General features: G+C 42.3%; 1 protein-coding gene across 1 annotated transcript; it reads left to right on the top strand.

Moving 5' to 3' along the window:
* Positions 1-1647: 1647 nt before the first annotated feature.
* LOC132530279 (coiled-coil domain-containing protein 162-like) lies at positions 1648-19678 on the top strand. The gene is given in 6 exon segments (XM_060167368.1): positions 1648-1661; positions 1988-2105; positions 4601-4763; positions 9196-9334; positions 17584-17737; positions 19574-19678. Coding segments are annotated over 5 exon segments (585 nt in total). The 5' UTR covers positions 1648-1661; positions 1988-2081.
* The last annotated feature ends 15 nt before the right edge of the window (positions 19679-19693 follow it).

The raw sequence follows: 19693 nt of genomic DNA, 5'->3' as shown, positions 1-19693 counted from the left end.
ATATTTTGTGGGGATGAAGGAGGTTTAGTGGGAGTGAATGAGTGAGAAAACTGGAAGAATAAAAGGTTGAGCTGGAAAGTAGGATATTTGAGTTTAAGTCTTTAGAGGTGATATGGTTCCAGGTGATGATAAGGTCTGGAGTGTGGCCCTGGAGTGGGCAGTGAAGGAGAATGGAGGTGAAGGGGGTGATGTCGAGCAGGTCAAGGAATTGTCAGACCACTGAGTTGGTGGGCCATCACAAGCGGGGAAGATTCCTCCCTGCAGGGCTGAGAACCAGGCTTTGCTCCTGCACTGAGCACCGAAAGCTTTCTGCTGCCCTCTCTGTCCCCCTTCAGTAGAGGGCTACCTGCTGCAGGCAGGGGTAGAAATGGCAGGAAATAATGGATGAGAAGGAAAGGATAACATTTGGTAGAGGGCCCTGTGGCTCCAGGAACACATGTGCTTCTCAGAGGCCAAGACTGAGTTCAGCCACCCTGCTGCACGCCCCATGGCCCACAGACCTGTGTGCTCGGACACGGGCCTTATGACTTTTTATTGTTGATAGTCAGTGGTTCCTTGGGGCACCTTCAAACAAATAATAGAGATAAGATGAGCTTAAGCTGGTTTTGACGTACTCCAGGACAGGATAGTCTGACTTTGTGGTTGCTGAAATAAGAGAAGTTCTCCAAACTAACACCACCATACTTTGTTCCTGAGCTTCAAATTACCTGATTAAAACCCTGAGACTTGAGACTACTCCAAGTAGAGTTTTAGTAATTTAAAAAGTTTCGTATTCAGAATGTTTGATATCGAAAACATTCAGCCCTCAGTTAAAATGAATTACATTTTACTTTAAGAAATGGAAAGGGTCATCTGAGTCTCTCCTAAGGACCCAGAAATAATGACAATCAAAAAATGCCCCTATGATTTCCAAAAGGCTCCCTAGAAGGTGAGACCCTCCCGTTGAGAGTCCTTGCTATAGACAATGGAGTGGGAATGGAAACTGGGTACAAGAGAGCAATGGGATCAATAGGACCTGAGGGATAAAGAAGGAAGCATCTAAAAATGACTCCCTGGTTTCTGGTTTTGAGGACTTGGGGGTTGTGTTTCTTTTAACACAGGAGGAAGCCTGGGATCGGGGTGCGGGTAGGGGTGAGGAGTTCAGTTCTTGCCTTTTTTGACCGAGGTGCCCTGAGGCACTGCCAGCCAAGGTGGAGCAAGTTGGGACTCTGGAGCTGTGGAAGGGCTTCAGAGGAGCTGGAGACATTCTGTTTCCCAGGCCAGGTAGTGGGTACCTGGGCTTGTGTGAATCCTTACACCAGACATACATGAATTATGTATTTGTATGTAAACCAGTAACGAAGAGATAGCAATACTGCTGCCTAAGAAATGATCAAGTATTTGAAGGAGGAAGAAAGGAGAAAGAAGGAAAAGTGGGCCAGAGTCTAGAGAACCTGGCAGGAAACGTGGTGGGGAGAGAAGGAAAATAGAGGCTGGTCTCCAGAGCCTGGATTCTAGAACTAGATGGACCTGCGCTTAAATCTCAACTTCATCTCTTAGGAGCTGGATAGGAAAGATCTACATAGCCTGGTAGGGCCTCAGTTTTCTCATCTGTGAAACAGGAACGACATAGGAACATCCCAAGGTTGTCGTAAGAATTAAGTGAGAAAATGTCACCCGAGGTATGGTGCTGGCACTTAATTTATGCCCTCCGCTTCCTTTCTTATTACACCTTTCCCTCCCCCTGTGCCCACTCCTTCCTCCCGATAACAGCTGAAGCTAAAACCAGCCCAACTGCTCTTCTCCTGTTGAGTTATTTATAACTGTGGCCACTTGTGAGCAGCCTGAAAAGGAGGGCTGCTGCCCTTGGGCTTAGACGCTGGGTGTGTGTGTCACCACAACGTGGGCTCTGGGGCTGTGGCCGGAGGGCGGTGGTATAAGTTCATGCCAGACGCCCCTTTTAGAAAGAGAAATGCTGTACTCCCGGAGTTTTCTTCTCATGCCGCAGGAGTTTTCAGCCCTGGCCGCGATGTTTGCTGCCTGCTGACGGGAAAGTCTTCCTCAATTTATGGTTCATACCCCATCCTTCTGAAGTGCTGATTATGTTCAAAACTCTGCCTGAAAAGGTTTGTATTTTTTTGTGTGCCAGAATGAAAATTGGCTTTTTTATGTCCCACAGTTAAACATATCAATTTCAGAGAATATCTCCTGTTTTTTTTTTTCAGGAACATCTAATAACTGAAATCTCACAGCTCCTCATGTTTTTGCCTGCTTTATTATATTTTCCCTTGTGCCTCATTATTTCATAGTTCTGTTTCTCCATGGTCATTACTGAACACTAATTGGAGCTTCCGACATTCCTTATTGATCCTTAATTTCCTCCACAACGCCAAGAAAATCCCACCCTGATGCGCTGAAACTAAGGAGAGGTTGAGATCGCACTTAATCGCAGTCATTAGCTGGTTCCTGTTTTTTGAGGGGTTCCTCTAAGTACCTCATTTACTGATGGAGGGTGACCATTAAAAAAGAGTAGATATAGAAATACATAAAGCATTCAAGTATTAGTTAAATAAAATGCAATGTTGAAAATGGCAATTTGGGGACATTCTGATTTTTCTTTGTAAGTGAAAACCTGTTTAGCAATTTAGGTTTCTTACCCTTTCTTTCTTCCCCCCAGGTTTATTGAGGTGTAATTAACAAATAAAATTGTATATATTTAAAGTGTACAGCATGATGATTTGATATACATATACATCGTGAAATGATTACCACAGTTAAGCTAATTAATACATTTATCACCTCACATAGTTACCTTTTTTTTGGAGGTGAGAATGCTTGTCTAACTCTCTTAACAAATTTCAAGTATAAAATACAGTGTTATTAACTATAGTCACCATGCTGTACATTAGATCCTCAGAACTTATTTATCTTATAAATAAAGTTTGTACCTTTTGACCAACATCAGCCCATCTCCCCCATCCCCTGGCAACCAACCACCTTTCTATAAGTTTGACCTTTTCATTTTGATTAGATTCCACATATGAATGAGATCATACAGTGTATGTCTTTCTCTGTCTGGCTTATTTCACTTAGCATAATGTCATCCAAGTTTACCCATGTTGTTGTAAATGGCAAGGTTTTCTTCTTTTTTATGTCTAAATAATATTCCTGTGTGTTTGCATGCGTGTGTGTGACGTTTTCTTTATCCATCTACTGGACACTTAGGTTGTTTCCATATCTTGGCTATTGTGAGTAATGCTACATGGAAGTATGAATAATCTCCTTGATATACTGATTTTATCTCCTTTGGATATATACTCAGAAGTGGGATTGCTGGATCATATGGTAATTTTACATGCAACAGAATGAAACTGAATCCCTATCTTATACCAATCACAAAAATTAACTTCAGGTGGATTAAATACTTATCTGTAAGACTGGAAACCGTAAAATCAGAGAGGAAAACAGGGAAAAAGCTCTTTGACACCAGTCTTGGCAATGATTTTTTGGATACAACAACAAAAGCACAGGCAACAAAAGCAAAAATAAACAAGTGGGATAACATCAAACTAAAAGGTCTCTGCTAGTAAAGAAAAAACTCAACAAAAGGAGAAGGCAACCTACATAATGCAAGAAAATATTTGCAAACTATATATCTGATAAGGGGATAATACCTAAAATATGTAAGGAACTCATATAACTCAATAGCAAAAGCAAAAACGAAACAAAGAAAAAAATTTTAAACCAATAATCCGATTTTAAAATGGTCAAAGGACGTGAACAGACATTTTTCCAAAGGATATACCAATGACCAATACATAAATGAACAGGTGCTCAGTATCACTAATCATCGGGGAAATGCAAATCAAAACCATGATGAGATACCACCTCACACCTGTTAGGATGGCTATTATAAAAAAAGACAAGAGAAAACAAGTCTTGGTGAGGGTGTGGAGAAAAGGGGACACTTGTGCACCTTTGGTAGGAATGTCAATTGGTGCAGCCACTATGGAAAACAGTATGGAGATTCCTCAAAAAATTAGAAATAGAACTACCCTTTATTTCATTCATTCATGGAAGAATTTTTAGGGTTTTTAAAAATATATAAAACTACTTCCTTCTGCAGTTAAATCATAATTTTTCTCTTTTCCTTCACTGAATGTTGATATTTATGATACATTGTTTGTTTTTCAATCATGTGTTTAAATTGTGTTGATAAGTAGTTATGTTTTGCTTACAGGTATTCCCTCAGGGCAGTGTTGTCTGAATATGAGTCACTGCTAGGAATTTATTTGTGACCCTTGTAATTCATTGATAGTTAGTCATACAAACACATTTTGATGTGTTTTTGGCCTCCAATGTCTTTAAACAAAGAGAAACACTTTGCTTTAATTCCCCAGCCAGAGTTACCTTGTCCAAAGACATATATAACCTGAGTTCATGAAAAGGCTTGTTCTTTTTTTCAGATATTATCCTGTAACTATTATCCTGTATTATACTGTGAAAATGTTTAGCTAAATATTCTTGTTTAAATATATTATTCCTAATCGATGCTCATATATTTTTATATCCCTTTAGAAGCTTCTTGAAAATTATTTCCTTGTATTGATTTTACCCACAGGTAGCTTTTAGAGCCTTAAAGCTAACTCTACAGCTGATAGCCCATCTCCATGACATTGCGGCCTACGTCTTCAGTTTGGCTAAACTTGGAAATCGTCCAAATTTTGAATTTCCTCTAAGTCCTAACCCTCTGAGAGGCGACTGGGGAGGAACTAAGGGTATTGGTAAGTGATTAAAGGTGATTAAAATTGCCTTCAATATTCAGTTGAAATTCCATGAAGCTCTTTTTTTTTTTCAGCTTTATTGAGGCCTAATTGAAGAATAAAATTGTCATATATTTGAAGTGAACAACTTTATATTTGATATACATATACATTGTGAAAGGATTTCCCCCATCTAGTTAATTACTATGAAGCTCTTAATACCTGGAAAGACAGGACTAAAATATTTCCTCATAAATGACAGAAGGGCAAAGGGAAAGTCCCATTATATACTGCCTCCAAACGGATTGATTCCACATTTACAGGTTAAACCATGAAGTATGCCAAGTCAGAATTTGGGGGGCCTGGGTTTTTACCCTGCCTCTGTCACTTGGTTTACTAAAAGCTGGGCACTTTACTCCCTAGCTCTATGTTTGTCATCTATAAAACAGGGGTGACAACACCTGTCTCAGGGAGATGTTCTGTGGATTAAAATCTGTAAAAATTCTAGAAGGATGTACAAGTCCCCATTAAATATTAGCTTTGCTTTCATTCCCTTTCCCCTTCTGGGCTTCATGAACTAATGTGGCAAGGTCAAGGCCAAGCATTCACTGTCAAGAAGCTTGCAGACAGCCCTCAGTTAGCTAACAATGACCCGGTAGTCCTGTTAGTAAGAATAGTTGAGGCTTTTGTTTTATCTGCCCAGTGCTAATCCGTGAACTCTCACTCAGCACAAGTTCTCAGATAAATGCATGAGGTAAATTAAAGACACTGAAATGCTTAGTAAGCTGGGTTTATCAGAAGCAGTGAAACTGGTCTTACTATTTAAATAATTTGACTCCCATCCTAATTATGTCATTAGTCATGTAAATATTCATCAATTAACAGCAGTATATTATAACATAGTAGACAAGGATTTTAAAGTGTGAGAAGAGCCAAAGAAATGAGGTAACATGCCTATCTAAACTTAGTGGTCTTAAAACAAACATGATATAATCTGAACCTATTCCTCTCTGGGTGGTGCATCAAGGAAATGTTGTGGGAGATTCTGACTTGTTCCACGAGGAAGATTGATCCTATATCTGAGGAGAGGCAGCATGAAGAAGGGAAGGGGTTGGTGCTACCTCAGCAGAAAGCACAGAATTGTTGCAGGCCTACTAGCAAGTCTTCAATATAAGCATCAAGAGATTACAGAAGTTCCAAAGCACTCTTAGCTCCTTTCCTTTTGCTAATCTGGGGACTGTCGTAAGGGGTTAACTCAGAAAATAAACTAAGATGCTCTGCAGTGGAGCTGGATGTTGGGAGGGTGTGGGGCTGGACTGTAGATGAGGGACAGGAGAAAGGAGGATGGGCAAGGAAGAATGCTATCCCTGCCCTTGAGAAGATGAGATAGAAGCCAAGGTAGGGCCAGAGCCATGTTTCCAAAAGAAGTCACTGCATAGGAAGTTCTGTAGCAACTGGGAGGGAAGAGCCCGCAGGGAGGGTGATCTGGGGGGACTTGTCCTCACTTGAATCAATGGAGAAAAATAGGAGGGCTTGTCCTAAAGGGGGACAAGAAAAGGATACTGGCAAAGATAACAGGCAGGACTACACATGGCCAGTCCAGAGAGAATGATGAACCCACCAGTGCAACACTGAGGGATAGTGGTAAATGAGGCCAAATTGTTGAGGACCTAGAATTGAGGATGAAGGAAATTGGTTTTTTACTGCTTAAATGCTTATGAACCGGAAACCATTGAAATAATTGGGGTCCAGGCTTTCCAAGGTGTACAATTAGAGAGACACACCTTGTCATGTTGCCAGTAAAAACATTTGTGCTCCAGGGAGAATGTGCAAAGTTTTACATACTCTGCTTCGCTGAAAATAGATAAAGAGCAAACTGAACTAAAAAAAATTCCATTCTAAGATAATCATCTTTTTTAAAAGGATAGGCTGCTCAGTTCCTGGCCTGCTTCCCAGAGGAGACAAGGAAAACTAAGGTGAAAAGAGGAGACGGGTCTGTTCATAGACCCACCCAACTCCTTTTAGCCATTTCAGAGCTGTTTGGAGTTAAAGTGACTTTTGAAGACTTATGTGCTTTAAAATATCTTTTAAAGAGACACTTCGAATTTCAGCTGTGGTCCTCCCACTTGACTGAGGAAGCAGCTATGAGATACTGTGGGCTAGTTCTGTGGACCCTGCCAAATTTTCTCCTTCCCTGAAAGCCAGCAACTCCCTTTGGAGTCAGTGTGAAGCGGAGGGTGGAATCAGAATGTAGGAGTTTACATTATGATTTTCTTGTAAAGGATTAGGAGGCCAATTAAACCCAGACACTACACACTGAACTCAGGGTTTCATGAACAAAATGTACTGGCTTTGAGTATTCACATGGAAGCAGGGCCACTGTGATTCTGCTCTCTCTGTCTGATTTCCCAAAGGGAACCCTCCTGGGGAAAGGCACAAGAAGAGGCTCATTTGTTTCCCGGCGGAGGGTCTCCTCCCACCACCCCTATGACCACACGGCAACCATCTGCTGCCTCCTCACAGACAGGCTGCCTTCCCTGCCTGTGCCTGCCATCTCTGCTCCCACTGAGCCGTGTGAGCCCACAAGAAAGGGAGACCCAAATGAGGACTGTTACCAGTGCGTAACAAAGAAAAGGTAGCCCCTCCTCCACACCTGTACTTTAATGATAATGCCACCTGTCAGCACAGAACAATTTTGCTGGGAAGTGATCGTGTAAAAGTGCACACACAGCATTATATAAACAGTAATGGAGATAATGAAAAGAGAAAAATCACCCGTAATCCAACCATTGTAACAAGTGAAATATTTTTATTTATCCTTAGTTCCTTCTAGCCCTTGCCCAAAATACATTTTACAGAGCTTTAATCACAGGGTATGTACAACTTCGTATTCTTTTTTCATTGTCATTGCAGGCGATGATAAACCTTTCCCCCTGGTTGCTGCATAGCCTGACAGAGTGTATTGCTTGTAGACCAGCCACGTTAGACCTTGAATAAATAAGGCTCACTGACCATCACTTCTCCCATCCAGTGCAACATTCTTAAAGTTCTTGTACAATTTGATCTGTGACTCCTCTTCTGGTGGAAGTTTCTTTTCAGCCCAATATGACCATCAGATTTATAGAGGATTCATAAAAACTCTAATGATTGGCCCCAATTCTTTTGTGGCTGGGAAAATACCCAAAAAACATTTTTCTGTGGTGTGTAAAACATCAAATGGATATAAAATCTGGACTGCTCATCTTTTCCTAAAGCCAAGAGCATATATTGCAAGTACATATTAGCAACCATTCTCAGACCTGGCTCTGCCCTGATCAGGCTCTCAGGGACAGCCTCCCTGCTCCCTCAGTTCCCCTGCCTTCCATGCCAGAAATGTAGGAAGAGATCCAGTACCGGGCCAGATAGGGTACAAGGCTGCTCAAGTCTGGATGACAGGTTGACATAGAGTAACTCCGGAAATGCTTCGTGGATCTCCCATCTCACTTCTGCCATGGGCTACAATCAGGGATGGTGATCAATTTCCCAATCCTTCTCTTCCCATAGCAGGGATGTCCTCTCAAGTAGAAAACTATCACTGTGCCCACAGGGAGCTGATGAGCACTTCAGATCAGCTGACATTCTGGTAGCCCTGGAAATGGGGCCCACCCACCTGCCCCATCAGTGCTCCCTAAGGGCTTGTCATTTTCTTGCTGTGCTCTCCCATTCTAAGCAGCTCATTTCCTGAGCCAATAATAGAGATGCTAGTACAGCCATCTAGACCCAGGCCAGGTTCCTCAAACCAGTATTGAGTGCCCCAAAAGCCCTCTAACTTAAATTTCCATCCAAAACACATATAAATCTTTTGCAGTAAGGGTCCAAGAAATAAGCCAATTTAGGATCTCCCACATCTAGTCCTGAAATGATGAGAATCTCCTAGAAGGATCTATGTATGTGTCTGTATACATGTATACATATATGTATACATATTTTTGCTTGCCTTGGATGGTCCTGAGTCTTCTTTAATCTATGAGCCATTGACAGGATGAGCCAGTGACAGGGCTGATTTGAATGGCATGGCTATGAGAAATGAGTGCTGGTTTATAGTAATTTCAAGCCCCTAATAGACTTACTGAGGCCTATACTTTCCCATTCCTTGTAATTTCTCTTTTTCAATCTATTTAGAGTCTGTAGCCTTATAAACACTGAAACTTTCTTTCAACAGTATGTTCTTATTCTGCTGAAAAGCAAAGCAAGTTATTACATTCCTGAGGGAGGAAGGAAGGAAGGAAAGATAAATCAGACCTTGGGTTCTAGAACATAAGGCTTTGCTGATCTTGCAAAACATATAATTAGTATACTCACAAACAAAGAGAAGTCAATTTAGGTAAAAAGTTAGCTTTGGAGGTGAAATGGTTCACAGGGTAGCTAGGGTAGCCTGTGTTTCACAGTGAGTAAAATGTCGTCCATCTTCTAGGGTCTGAGCTTCAAGAGCTGTAGAAAATGATTGACAGCCTCCAGAGACCCCAAGACCCCACTGTGGTGTCCCAGGTCCTCCTCCTTCAAAGGGAGGTTATGTTTCTGCAGTTTGATGCTGCAGTGAGGTACCTCATCCGGTAAGGGCTGGAGTGCTAATCCTGTCCAATAAATTCTGTGGGGCAGGTGTTTCTGAGTGATCATGGAGGGAGGCCACTCTTGGCACTATTAGATAATGAGCTTTAAATAGTCGGGGGCACAACCTGATCCAGAACACTGCTGCTACCAAACACGTTCCGCTGCGGAGGCTGTCCAGGTGAACTGTGTTTTTGTTGGATAATAATATTCTTGATTTTATTAAATGTGATTTCAATATAGTTAGTTTGCATAACAGGCTGTTTTATTGGGAATCACATTTTTTATACTTCTGAAGATGATTTTTCCTAAGAGTTTTATTTTTTCAGCCCTTAATTACCTTTCAAAAACACAGAATTTTTCACTGCACATCTGAAACCAATGGAAATCACCACCTGAGTTAAATTTATAAATAAGTTAATTTACCTCTGGCCTTGTAGGTATTAAATACTCTGCATTCAAAAAGAATGTTTATTTGGTTAATTAATCATGACTGATGAAAAAATTAGCTTGTATTAAGAGTCACAATGTTTCCAGTATAAATAATAAGCTGTGTATGGGAAGAGAAGAGGTCAGGCCTGAGGGTCTCTGCTTATTCTTAAATTGTCAAAATTAATTAACTTCATTTGATAAATTCCCAGTGTGAGTATTTAGTCAATGAGGGGGACCTGGGAGGGCAGTGCTTTTATCTGTGGATTATAATCACTTCCCACCATTAGCATGAGTGTCCATAGAGAATAGAAATGTGGGGCTTGTACTGAACCATATTTTCTCTTTCTGCTCTGCTTTTTCTTACTCTGAGCATCATGGGACTCTGCATTTAGAATGCAAATTCAGCAGGACAAAAAATCAGGCTAATTTGTTTTCTTTTGATTGACAAACAGCTTTGGGAGCTGTAGCTTTGTCAAGCACGTAGGATATAAAGGTTTTGACTAATTGTCATGATGGCCATTCATTAGCCCTCTGGGCTCTGAAATCTCTCAAGTCCGAATTTGCAAGGAATTTACATAGGATGAAGAAATAGGACTATACCCCAGAAGTTCTTGGATTCCAGCTCCATGTAGTTCAGCTTGCTCCTGTTCTCCCAGGGGAGCCCCTCTGCTTCCCCCAGGAACTGCTTTATGGGGCTTTCTCTGCCCTGGTGCTCTCAGTCTGCAGGAATGGAGGGCACTGTGTCCTATGACTGGTTTCAGTATATTCAGTATATTTTTCAGAGGACCTCAGAAGGAACCAGGAGTCCTTCATTCATAGCATTTCCTCCAGCCTTTTTTCTTCAGAGGTCTTTGGGGTGTGTCTGTGTTTGGAATCACACAGCCAGTGAGTAGCAGACCAGAATTAGAACCTATGTGCATTTGACTCCAAAGCCTGAGAGCTAGGATGGATGCCAGACAGCAGCAGGATTGATGGAAAGGGAGACTCCAAAGAGAAGGCAAGAGGCAGGAGGAAAGGAGAAGCTGAAAGATAAATGTCTTTCTGCTTGAGGATTTTACTTAGTGCTGAACCTGCAAGCAAGGAGAAGTCCTTAGATAACCAAAAGAGACAGGAAGCTTGGAGAAGTTCCCTCGCCCTTCCCAGAGCTCACCAACTGAGTAAATATGACTGTTTACCCCAGAGAACATTTTGCTTATGTAAACTGAAGACTTCTCCTGAGTTTGAAAAGAAGGAACTGTTACCTGGAATGAGAACAGCATACTTCCATAGACCAGGGGAGGAGAAGAAGCATGTAGCTCAAGGACAACAGGACAGTGGCCCCGTAGAGTCCCCTCATATCTGGCCTCTGCTTCTCTGTGGCATAGACCAGCTCAGATTGCAAGAAAGTTTAATGTTTCTAGGCACAAAAGTTTCACTCTGCTCCTGTCGACCTGTCCTCTGCCAAGGACCTGATAGAAATTGGTGCTGTCCTCTGATGGCATCAGAATCACATTGCCCAGGGCCTGTCATTCCCCTCTGGGCATGTCCACCAACCTATAAGAGTTATTTATTAGCCAGAGCAAGAAATGCCTGAGGATTGAGTTTATTTTTAATTTCAGGTGAATTAATCATTTGCGCCAAAGGTAAATGCTTCAGTAGTAAAATTGGTTCTAATCAATCTCATCTGTTTAAGTTACAGATCAGCAAACTACTGCCATAGGCCCCTGCCTGATTTTGTAAGGCCTGTGGGCTAAGGATGTTTGGGGTTTTTTTTCTTTTTTTAATTAATTTATTTTATTTTTGCTGTATTGGGTCTTCGTTTCTGTGCGATGGCTTTCTCTAGTTGTGGCAAGCGGGGGCCACTCTTCATCGCGGTGCGTGGGCCTCTCACTATTGCGTCCTCTCTTGTTGCGGAGCACAGCCTCCAGACGCGCAGGCTCAGTAGTTGTGGCTCACGGGCCTAGTTGCTCCGCGGCATGTGGGATCCTCCCAGACCAGGGCTTGAACCCGTGTCCCCTGCATTAGCAGGCAGACTCTCAACCACTGCGCCACCAGGGAAGCCCTAAGGATGGTTTTTATGTGTTTAAATGGTTGAGGGAAAAACTCAAGAGTAGTATTTTGTGACACATATGTGGAATTCAAGTTTCTGTGTCCAGAAATGAAGGTTTTTTTGGAACACAGCCAGGCGTATTCATTTATAGATACTCTCTGACTGCTTTCACACTAGAACCACAGAGTTGAATAGTTGCAACAGAGATTATATGATTCACAAAGCTGAAAATATTTACTATCTGACCCTTTAAGAAAGAGTTTGCCACTCCCTCCCTGATTTAAAGGATTGAATTCGTTTGTAATTCAAGAATGGAGGGAAACCAGAAAAAAAAAAAAAAAAGTCCCTCAAAGGAATTCTATAGGACAGAATAAAACATATGGCATGCAGAGTGCCACTGATCTGAGTGTATTATTGATGTTCAGAGTGAATACGGTAAAAAGGAGGAATTTAAGGAAATAAACCAAAGGTACCTTAACTTTCTGCAATAAGCCTGATTTAAGAGTTCATCAAGCAATCTCTCAAGAAGCAGCACCAATTTCTTAGTCCTCGAATTTGTGTTGGTTTTCTCTTCATTTTTCAGTTTATCTTTATGCTCACCTAGTTGGAGGGTCTCTGAACACACGGATATTAAAGTGTGCTTCAGGGTTATCTGGGGATGTCTGGGCGACACAGAGAAGGCCCCATGTGCTCCTGGTCTCCAGCGCCTGAGAAGTGAAGAGCCACAACTTTTGCCTGGCCTCCTCCGGCCACTTTGCAGGCGTTTTTTGGGTTTCATTTTCTTTTTCATATCCTTGCATCCAGGAAAAACCCTAGCATGTGTCCCATGAATTCCCTGCTCCCTGTGGCTACAGCCAGCTTGCCTGGGATCGCATTATGCCTGACTCTGTCACACACAACATGACTGGTATTCTAGGAAACCCTTGACCACTTATTGACAGTAAGGCGGCTGGAGTGTGGCAAAACAGTTTGGAGAACGTGATACATCTATCCTTGTATTTTAGTGGACTGCTGGGGAGACATGACTTTATTAGGGGCTAGCAGTTGGCAGGTACAGCACTGGCACAAGCAACAAGCTGACCTTTCATTCCTATGAGTTTCCCTGTATCTTGAGTGCTGCTGGCAAGCTGCGCTGGTCAGACCTACCCCAGCAGAAGGCTCAGGCCAGGTTTACCAACTGAGGGTCTGAATGAGTTGTCACAGTGAGCTGTTTTCAGTATTTCTAAAGACATGATGAAAAAGACACGTTTGCCCAAAAGTTTTGCAGGTAAAGAAAATGTCACATTTCTTTCTTTTTTAAACTGGAATCATAAGAACGAATGAGATAAGGAGGAGAGGGAACTTGCTTTGGTTGAGTTCCCGCCATGTGCCAACTCCGTGGAATAGCAATCATATCACCATCTTTACAGATGAAGAAATAGAGAGAGACGTTGCATAACTTGCCCCAGGGTCACAAGCTTGTTGTAGCAGACCTTACATTCACAGGGTTTTTCTGACTCCAGTGCCCTGTTCTTTCCTTTATATCATGTTTCTTCATCTCTTCCTGCAGCTCAGAGCTTAGGCTAGGTGTTTATGTGGCTTTGAGTTAAAAACAGGAGAATGCTTAATTTGGTAGAAAAATCTTTCAAAATATGGGGTACATGGAGAGGAAGGAAATAAAAGAGGATATAGTGCTAAAAATGTTAAGTATCATTCTGAGACCCCTTTCTATACATAGCATTACATTGTACAGCTCCCTAATAAGTAGTACTATTGATAAAGGAGAGATGGGACCTATCAAGGACAGTGATCTAGACTGAAGAATTAGGAACGTGAAGAAAAGGTTAACCAATGATTTGATCAACGGTGGTGCCTAGAATCTGACTCTCGTCTCTCTAGAGAGTGTATCATGTGCTGTGGTTCTCTAGCTTAGAGTAGCAGTCATATTTACATCTGAACTGTATTGATATTTTTTAATAGTCTCCAAGCATCTATAAATTAATAGACCTAGTACGTGTTTGGGGCTCTAAACCTCTGCCAAAAATTGTGGTTGTTTGTGGCACTTAGTAGTTAAAAGTTCGGCACAAACTTACCAAGATAAGAGAGCAAGTCAATGTTCTATGTTCTCTTATGTGAAAATCAGTCTGGTGCAGCCACAAGAGGAGACACAGGAGAGACTCAGGAAAACAAAATTATTATACTCAGTTCCTAGAAACATCCATCATGCCATGTCATACAGGGCCACAGGTCGGGAGCAAGGAGAGTGCTTAGGCCATGACCTGGAAAGGCAAGGCAGGGCAGAGGAACAGCTTAAGATCGGCTACTTTGAATAATTCCAGCAGGCTTTGGGCTGTAGGAGAGGTCTCTAGTTGCCTGTTAACTAGCCCTGGGATGATTAAAGGAGAGAAATATTGCCTCCTGGGTTGCAAGGGTCAGAGGACGTATGGCTTAGATTGGTTAGTTTGCATATCAAAGGCATGCTGGGCCCTTAGCTATCTCTAAGAATTGGCTATGCAGGGAAGGGCAGTCTCTCCCCAGCCAGCAAGGTTTTTTAAAGATGTTAAAACATCATAATAAACAAAAAAGAAATTTTAAAATATAAGCAATACAGTCAACAGTAAGGTACGAACAAAGCTGGACCCAGAGGCTGAGAGAGAGAAAATAATTTTGTGGATTGGTGGGAGAAAAGCATAGGAATGACATGGAAGGAGTCAACCAGGAAGAGGTTTGTGGGATATTGGGCTTCTGTGCTCTTGATTTAGGCTGAAAATAAATGTTTCCATTAGAATACTCTGCTTTTTGGTACTGTTGGCTAAAGAAAAATGCACAGCCTAAAAGTTGCAAATGTTTTACTCCGGGAACCTTACTGAGGACTATAGCCCGGGAGACAGTCTCTCAGATAGCTCTGAGGATCTGCTCTGAAGAGGTAAGGGAGGAGCCAGGATACAGAGGAGTTTTTACAGCAAAACAGCAAAAAGAGCAAAGAACCCATGTGGTTGAACATCAAAGGACTACTGCTAATCACAAAAAACAGACATCACAAGTTAATGATTTTAGTGATTTTCTACATATGGGAAGATGCAAGAGTCTGGACTCATTAAAATTATTTCTTAGATATGCATCTTACCTATCTAGGGCCAGTATCCTGTTTTTCTCTATCCTGAATTCCCCTCAGGGTGCACCGTTGGGGGGCAGCTGTATCGGCTGATGACTTGGTGGCAGGCAACATTCTTTGTTTAGTGGAATGGCAGGCGACATTTTTTTGTCTGCAGTACCATTATTTTAAGAAGATATATACAACCTATAAGGGAGGTATATATATAGAAAGTGCCTTGGGAGTTTAGAGGAAGGTCAGAAGTGGCTGGATAATGAGCTCTGCCTCACTGGGCCCTACTGGGCTAGAAAGTCAGACCCATGGGGGACCCATCTTTGTATCTCAGACAGTTCCTGACACAGTACCCAGTACATAGTAGATGCTTGATACATCACTGTCACATGGGTGTTGAATGAATCATGGGCCTCTTGGCAGGGCTCATTGAGAATCATGAGAAAGCATGTGAATTATATGAGAAACAGGAGAAAATGTTTATATATCCATTGAGCAACTCCAAGCGCCATCCTTGACCTATCAGGATAAGTCAAAGTTTTTATTCAGTGTCTCAGTATATAACTGTATGCAACTATCTTTTGTTAATTCTCACAAAAACGTGAAAAGGGTGGTACGATTTTTGCACTAGTACAGTGGTTTGATATGCAAATAATAGAGTTACCTTTATCTGTCATTGAACTTAAGTTCATAAGCCCCTACTTCTGCTGACAAAAAGATTAAACTTTTCAATTCCATGTCATTCAGCCACATTTACAGTTTAAAGTGGTCAGTTTGAGATATAAAATCAATTAATTCAAGATTATCCCCTTTTACCTTTGTTTTAATTGCCTCCTCTTTACCCTGTTGGTGAGGGAGGGATCCGCCCTAAGGTTATGGGGATGGCCAAACACATGACACTAAATACTGGACAGATGGGATCAACAGCAGTTTACTCATCACATGTACTCACAGCTGAGGGGAATAGAACATAGCATGCCATGCAGGGCCACAGAGGATTTGTACTTGTGACCAGAGTGAACAACTAGGGGCTTGAGAGGCAGGCTTTGTAGTATCAAGAGGATATAGTGCTTCCTGGCTCCCATAGGAGGATGTGATTGGTTCATTTGAATAATTTTGTGGTCTGGCAGGGAACTGAAACCACTACTTGGGGATAAGCAGGGATTGTACTTGGTCCTTTTGATAAGGAAGTTTGTTTGACTAGGGGACCTTACCCGTGGGAGCAGAGTAGGCAGGGGAACTTATAGTTAGGTCATTCAAAGCCCTCCCAATTTTACCAGATGTCAAGGCAGCACTAATACTGGACCTTAACTTAAGCCTTACGCCACACCCTTCTCCTCCTTTATCCTTCTCAGAGGTGATCAAAATTCCTGGGGGTGCTTATAAATCATCCCAGCAGTTGAAGAGGAGTGGCTACCTCACCCATCTCTGTCCAATCCCAGATCTCTTCTGATTGGCCTGCTGCTCAGCACCCCACTTGGACACCCCCTTGTGGGGTCTTAGGCACTCCTCAGGTCTTTCCACAACACTTGACTATCTGCTCATCTCTGGGAGGCTGCCTCATTTCCATCAGTGCTAACATCTCCCTCAGTCATTGCTAATCTCCTTTTTCTTTGTTTTTTTTTTTTTGCGGTACACGGGCCTCTCACTGCTGTGGCCTCTCCCGTTGCGGAGCACAGTCTCCGACGCGCAGGCTCAGCGGCCATGGCTCACGGGCCTAGCTGCTCCGCGGCATGTGGGATCTTCCTGGACCGGGGCACGAACCCGTGTCCGCTGCATCGGCAGGCGGACTCTCAACCACTGCGCCACCAGGGAAGCCCACTAATCTCCTTTTTGATATCTGCTTTATGCATGACTTGGCAAAGCCCATGGAGGATTTAGGCAAAAGATCCCTTCTGTCCTGGGGATCTTTTGGATCCCCCCGAAACTGATCCTGTTTCATCATCTTTTCTTGGGCATCCACAAGATCTAAGCTCTAGAGACAGTCTTTCCTTGCTCGCTAAACTCATTTCCTTTGGGGCAAGAAAATGATTGTAATTTATCAAGCATACTTCCTTCTCTGTGACTTATGGTATAAATTCCATGCTCTAGTCTTCAGGATTTTTGGTTCTTGATATGCAAAGCCAAGTTTTGTTCAAAACAAAACAAGAAGCTTTCTCTCTCAAACCCCAGGCTCTTATTATTTAACTTAAAATTTGGTTTTACATATCAGGAATTGCTGTCTCAGCTACTGGTCTTAAAATAAATTCAACAACTGATGTCTTTGTTCTAGAGCTACAGCTGAGCTGTCCAGTACAGTAGCCACATGTGGCTATTTTAATTTAAAAGTTTAAATTAATATTGATTTTTGTGATATAAGACTTAAAATTCAGTTCCTCAGTCATGGTAGCCACATTTCAAGTGCTCAACAGCTATATGTGGCTAGTGGCTACCATATTGGACAGTCAAATATGGAACATTTCCGCCCTGCAGAAAGTTCTGCAGCTAGACCGTGCTAGTCTAGAGGATAGCTACCTTTCCCTTGAGGGCTGTGAATTGCGAGAGTGAAGGGCAGTGTGTAAAGAAAAGGGAGTGAGGGATGATGTTGCTGAGGAAGAAACCTGTTGATATCTCAAATTGTTATCTTGCTCCAGTAACCTTGAAGAGAGTTTTGAGCTTTAGAAACTTGAGTAACTGCTGTTAATGAGATTCCCTTCCTGTTTTAGTAGAAGAACATTTTTGGCAGCTGGAAATGCTCCTGCCTACCAGTCTGTCACAGATGACATGTAGCATGGGTTGCCGCCACTGAGCAACTGTCTCATGAAGAGTATGTTTGCTTCCCAGCTCAGCTTGCCACAGCTGCTGGATCCACAGAGCCTCCAGGTGTGTTGAGAGCTATTTTTATACCAATCAAACGTGCATTGTGCTGGAATGCCCTTTAGCCTTCACTCACGTGGTAGAGTGGGCTAGGCCCCCATGGCCCGCTGTTATTCCCAGTCAGGTGCTCTCCCTCTAAACCGCTCAACAGGCTAATTGGGACAACAGCTTATCTGCTCACAGCTGGTAGCAAAACCAACACCTGATCTCTTCCATGTAATAAATAATAATGATAGCAATTACGATACGTAAATTAGGTCAGCAGCTGAGTTGTGAACAGCCCGGTAACAACATGCATTATCGAATGTAATCCTGGCAACTATTATTGCTCCTAGGCACTAACTATATTACCCACCTGCTACAACTAAAGAGTTTGAGGTTCTAGAAGGCCAGAGATCAGACTGCTGTATAGTCATGGCAACACTAGATCACAAACTGTATTAGTTATCTATGGCTTCAGAGCAAATTACCCCCAAATTTAGCAGATTGACACAATAAACATTAATTATCTCATATAGTTTCTGAGGCTCAGGAGTCTGGGAGCAGCTTAGCTGGGTAGTTCTTGTTCAGGATCTCTCATGAGGCTGTGGTCAAGGTGCTGCACCTCTTAATGGGAAGAGAATCAAAGAATTTGTGGACCAGGACTTCCCTGGCCGTCCACTGATTAAGACTTCGCCTTCCAATGCAGGGAGCGTGGGTTTGATCCCTGGTCAGGGAGCCAAGATCCCACATGCCTCGTGGCCAAACAAACAAAACATAAAACAGAAGCAATATTATAACAAATTCAATAAAGACTTAGAAATGGTCCACATCAAAAAAAATCTTTTTTAAAAAAAAAGAATTTGTGGACATATCTTTTTTTTTTTTTTGGCCTCACAGTGAGAACTTAGTTCCCCAGCCAGAGATCGAACCCGTGCTCCCTGCAGTGGAAGCTCAAAGTCTTAACCACTGGACCCCCAGGGAAGTCCCTGTGGGCATATCTTTAAAACCACCTCACAAGCCCAGATCTTTTGACTCCAAAACCTCCAACTTAATGTTTTTATGTTACAAAGCTAAGCCAAGCAATGCCAGCATCAACCCCATGTAAGTCTCACATTTCTACCTTCCATAGCTACAAGACAGTGACTCTTGGCCCAATCCTTGACCCTCATCTAGACCCGAAGACAGGGTTGGACCGTGACCGTTGAGCCTGCTCCTGCGGCCTTTGAGTGTTGCCTGGGGTTAGGTGGATGCAGGTGTCCTGGCTCCCTGCTACCTGAATCAACTCCAACTCTGGGAATTGTCTGAAGCCAGTACCGAGTCTGGAAGTGTAGAATGGGGTCAGGTGGACAGGCCCACTATATCCGGGACTGCATGTCATGCCCCAGGGAGTAGGGGATGCCTTGGCTATTGGACAGTGATGTGGAGAAGACAGAGGCCCATGTGTAACGTTGTGGCATTGGTTTTGAGTTGATGCCTAGAACTGGAGCACAATGGAGATAAGGGACAAATATTTAAGGTTTGTAATATTGAAAAAATTTGAGTAAGTTTACTTTTTTTGATTATAAATATGTACTATTGGTTTTATACTATTCTGGGACTTCGAAATACTGGTGTTGACTATTTACACTGAAATCTTAAGTACCCTTTAGTCACTGTCTGAAAAATCAGTTTAAAAAATAAGATTATTACTCTCTCCTGTGCATCATCTGGGACTATCCATCAGAACTATTTCTATGTAATAGAGAAATCATCCCCCAGCGTTTTGGTGTGCAGACACAGACATCTTGTTCATATACAAGTGTCTATTTCTTATGGACATTATTATGCAGCATTATTATATTTATTATTTAGTTCTTTTAGGCATTTGTGCTGTTCCCTTGGAGAGTATTTCTGGAAGATGGAGGACCATTTCCAGTTACAAGTAGCAGCCCAGATACCCTAGAATATAAGATGCAGGTAGGATAGGTCTTCCCACTTGTC

This window comes from Lagenorhynchus albirostris, chromosome 12 (assembly GCF_949774975.1).
Source record: "Lagenorhynchus albirostris chromosome 12, mLagAlb1.1, whole genome shotgun sequence".
In the NCBI taxonomy this organism is placed as follows: domain Eukaryota; kingdom Metazoa; phylum Chordata; class Mammalia; order Artiodactyla; family Delphinidae; genus Lagenorhynchus; species Lagenorhynchus albirostris.
Note: the sequence above shows the minus strand (reverse complement) of the source record. Positions and strands in the feature narration are given on the sequence as shown.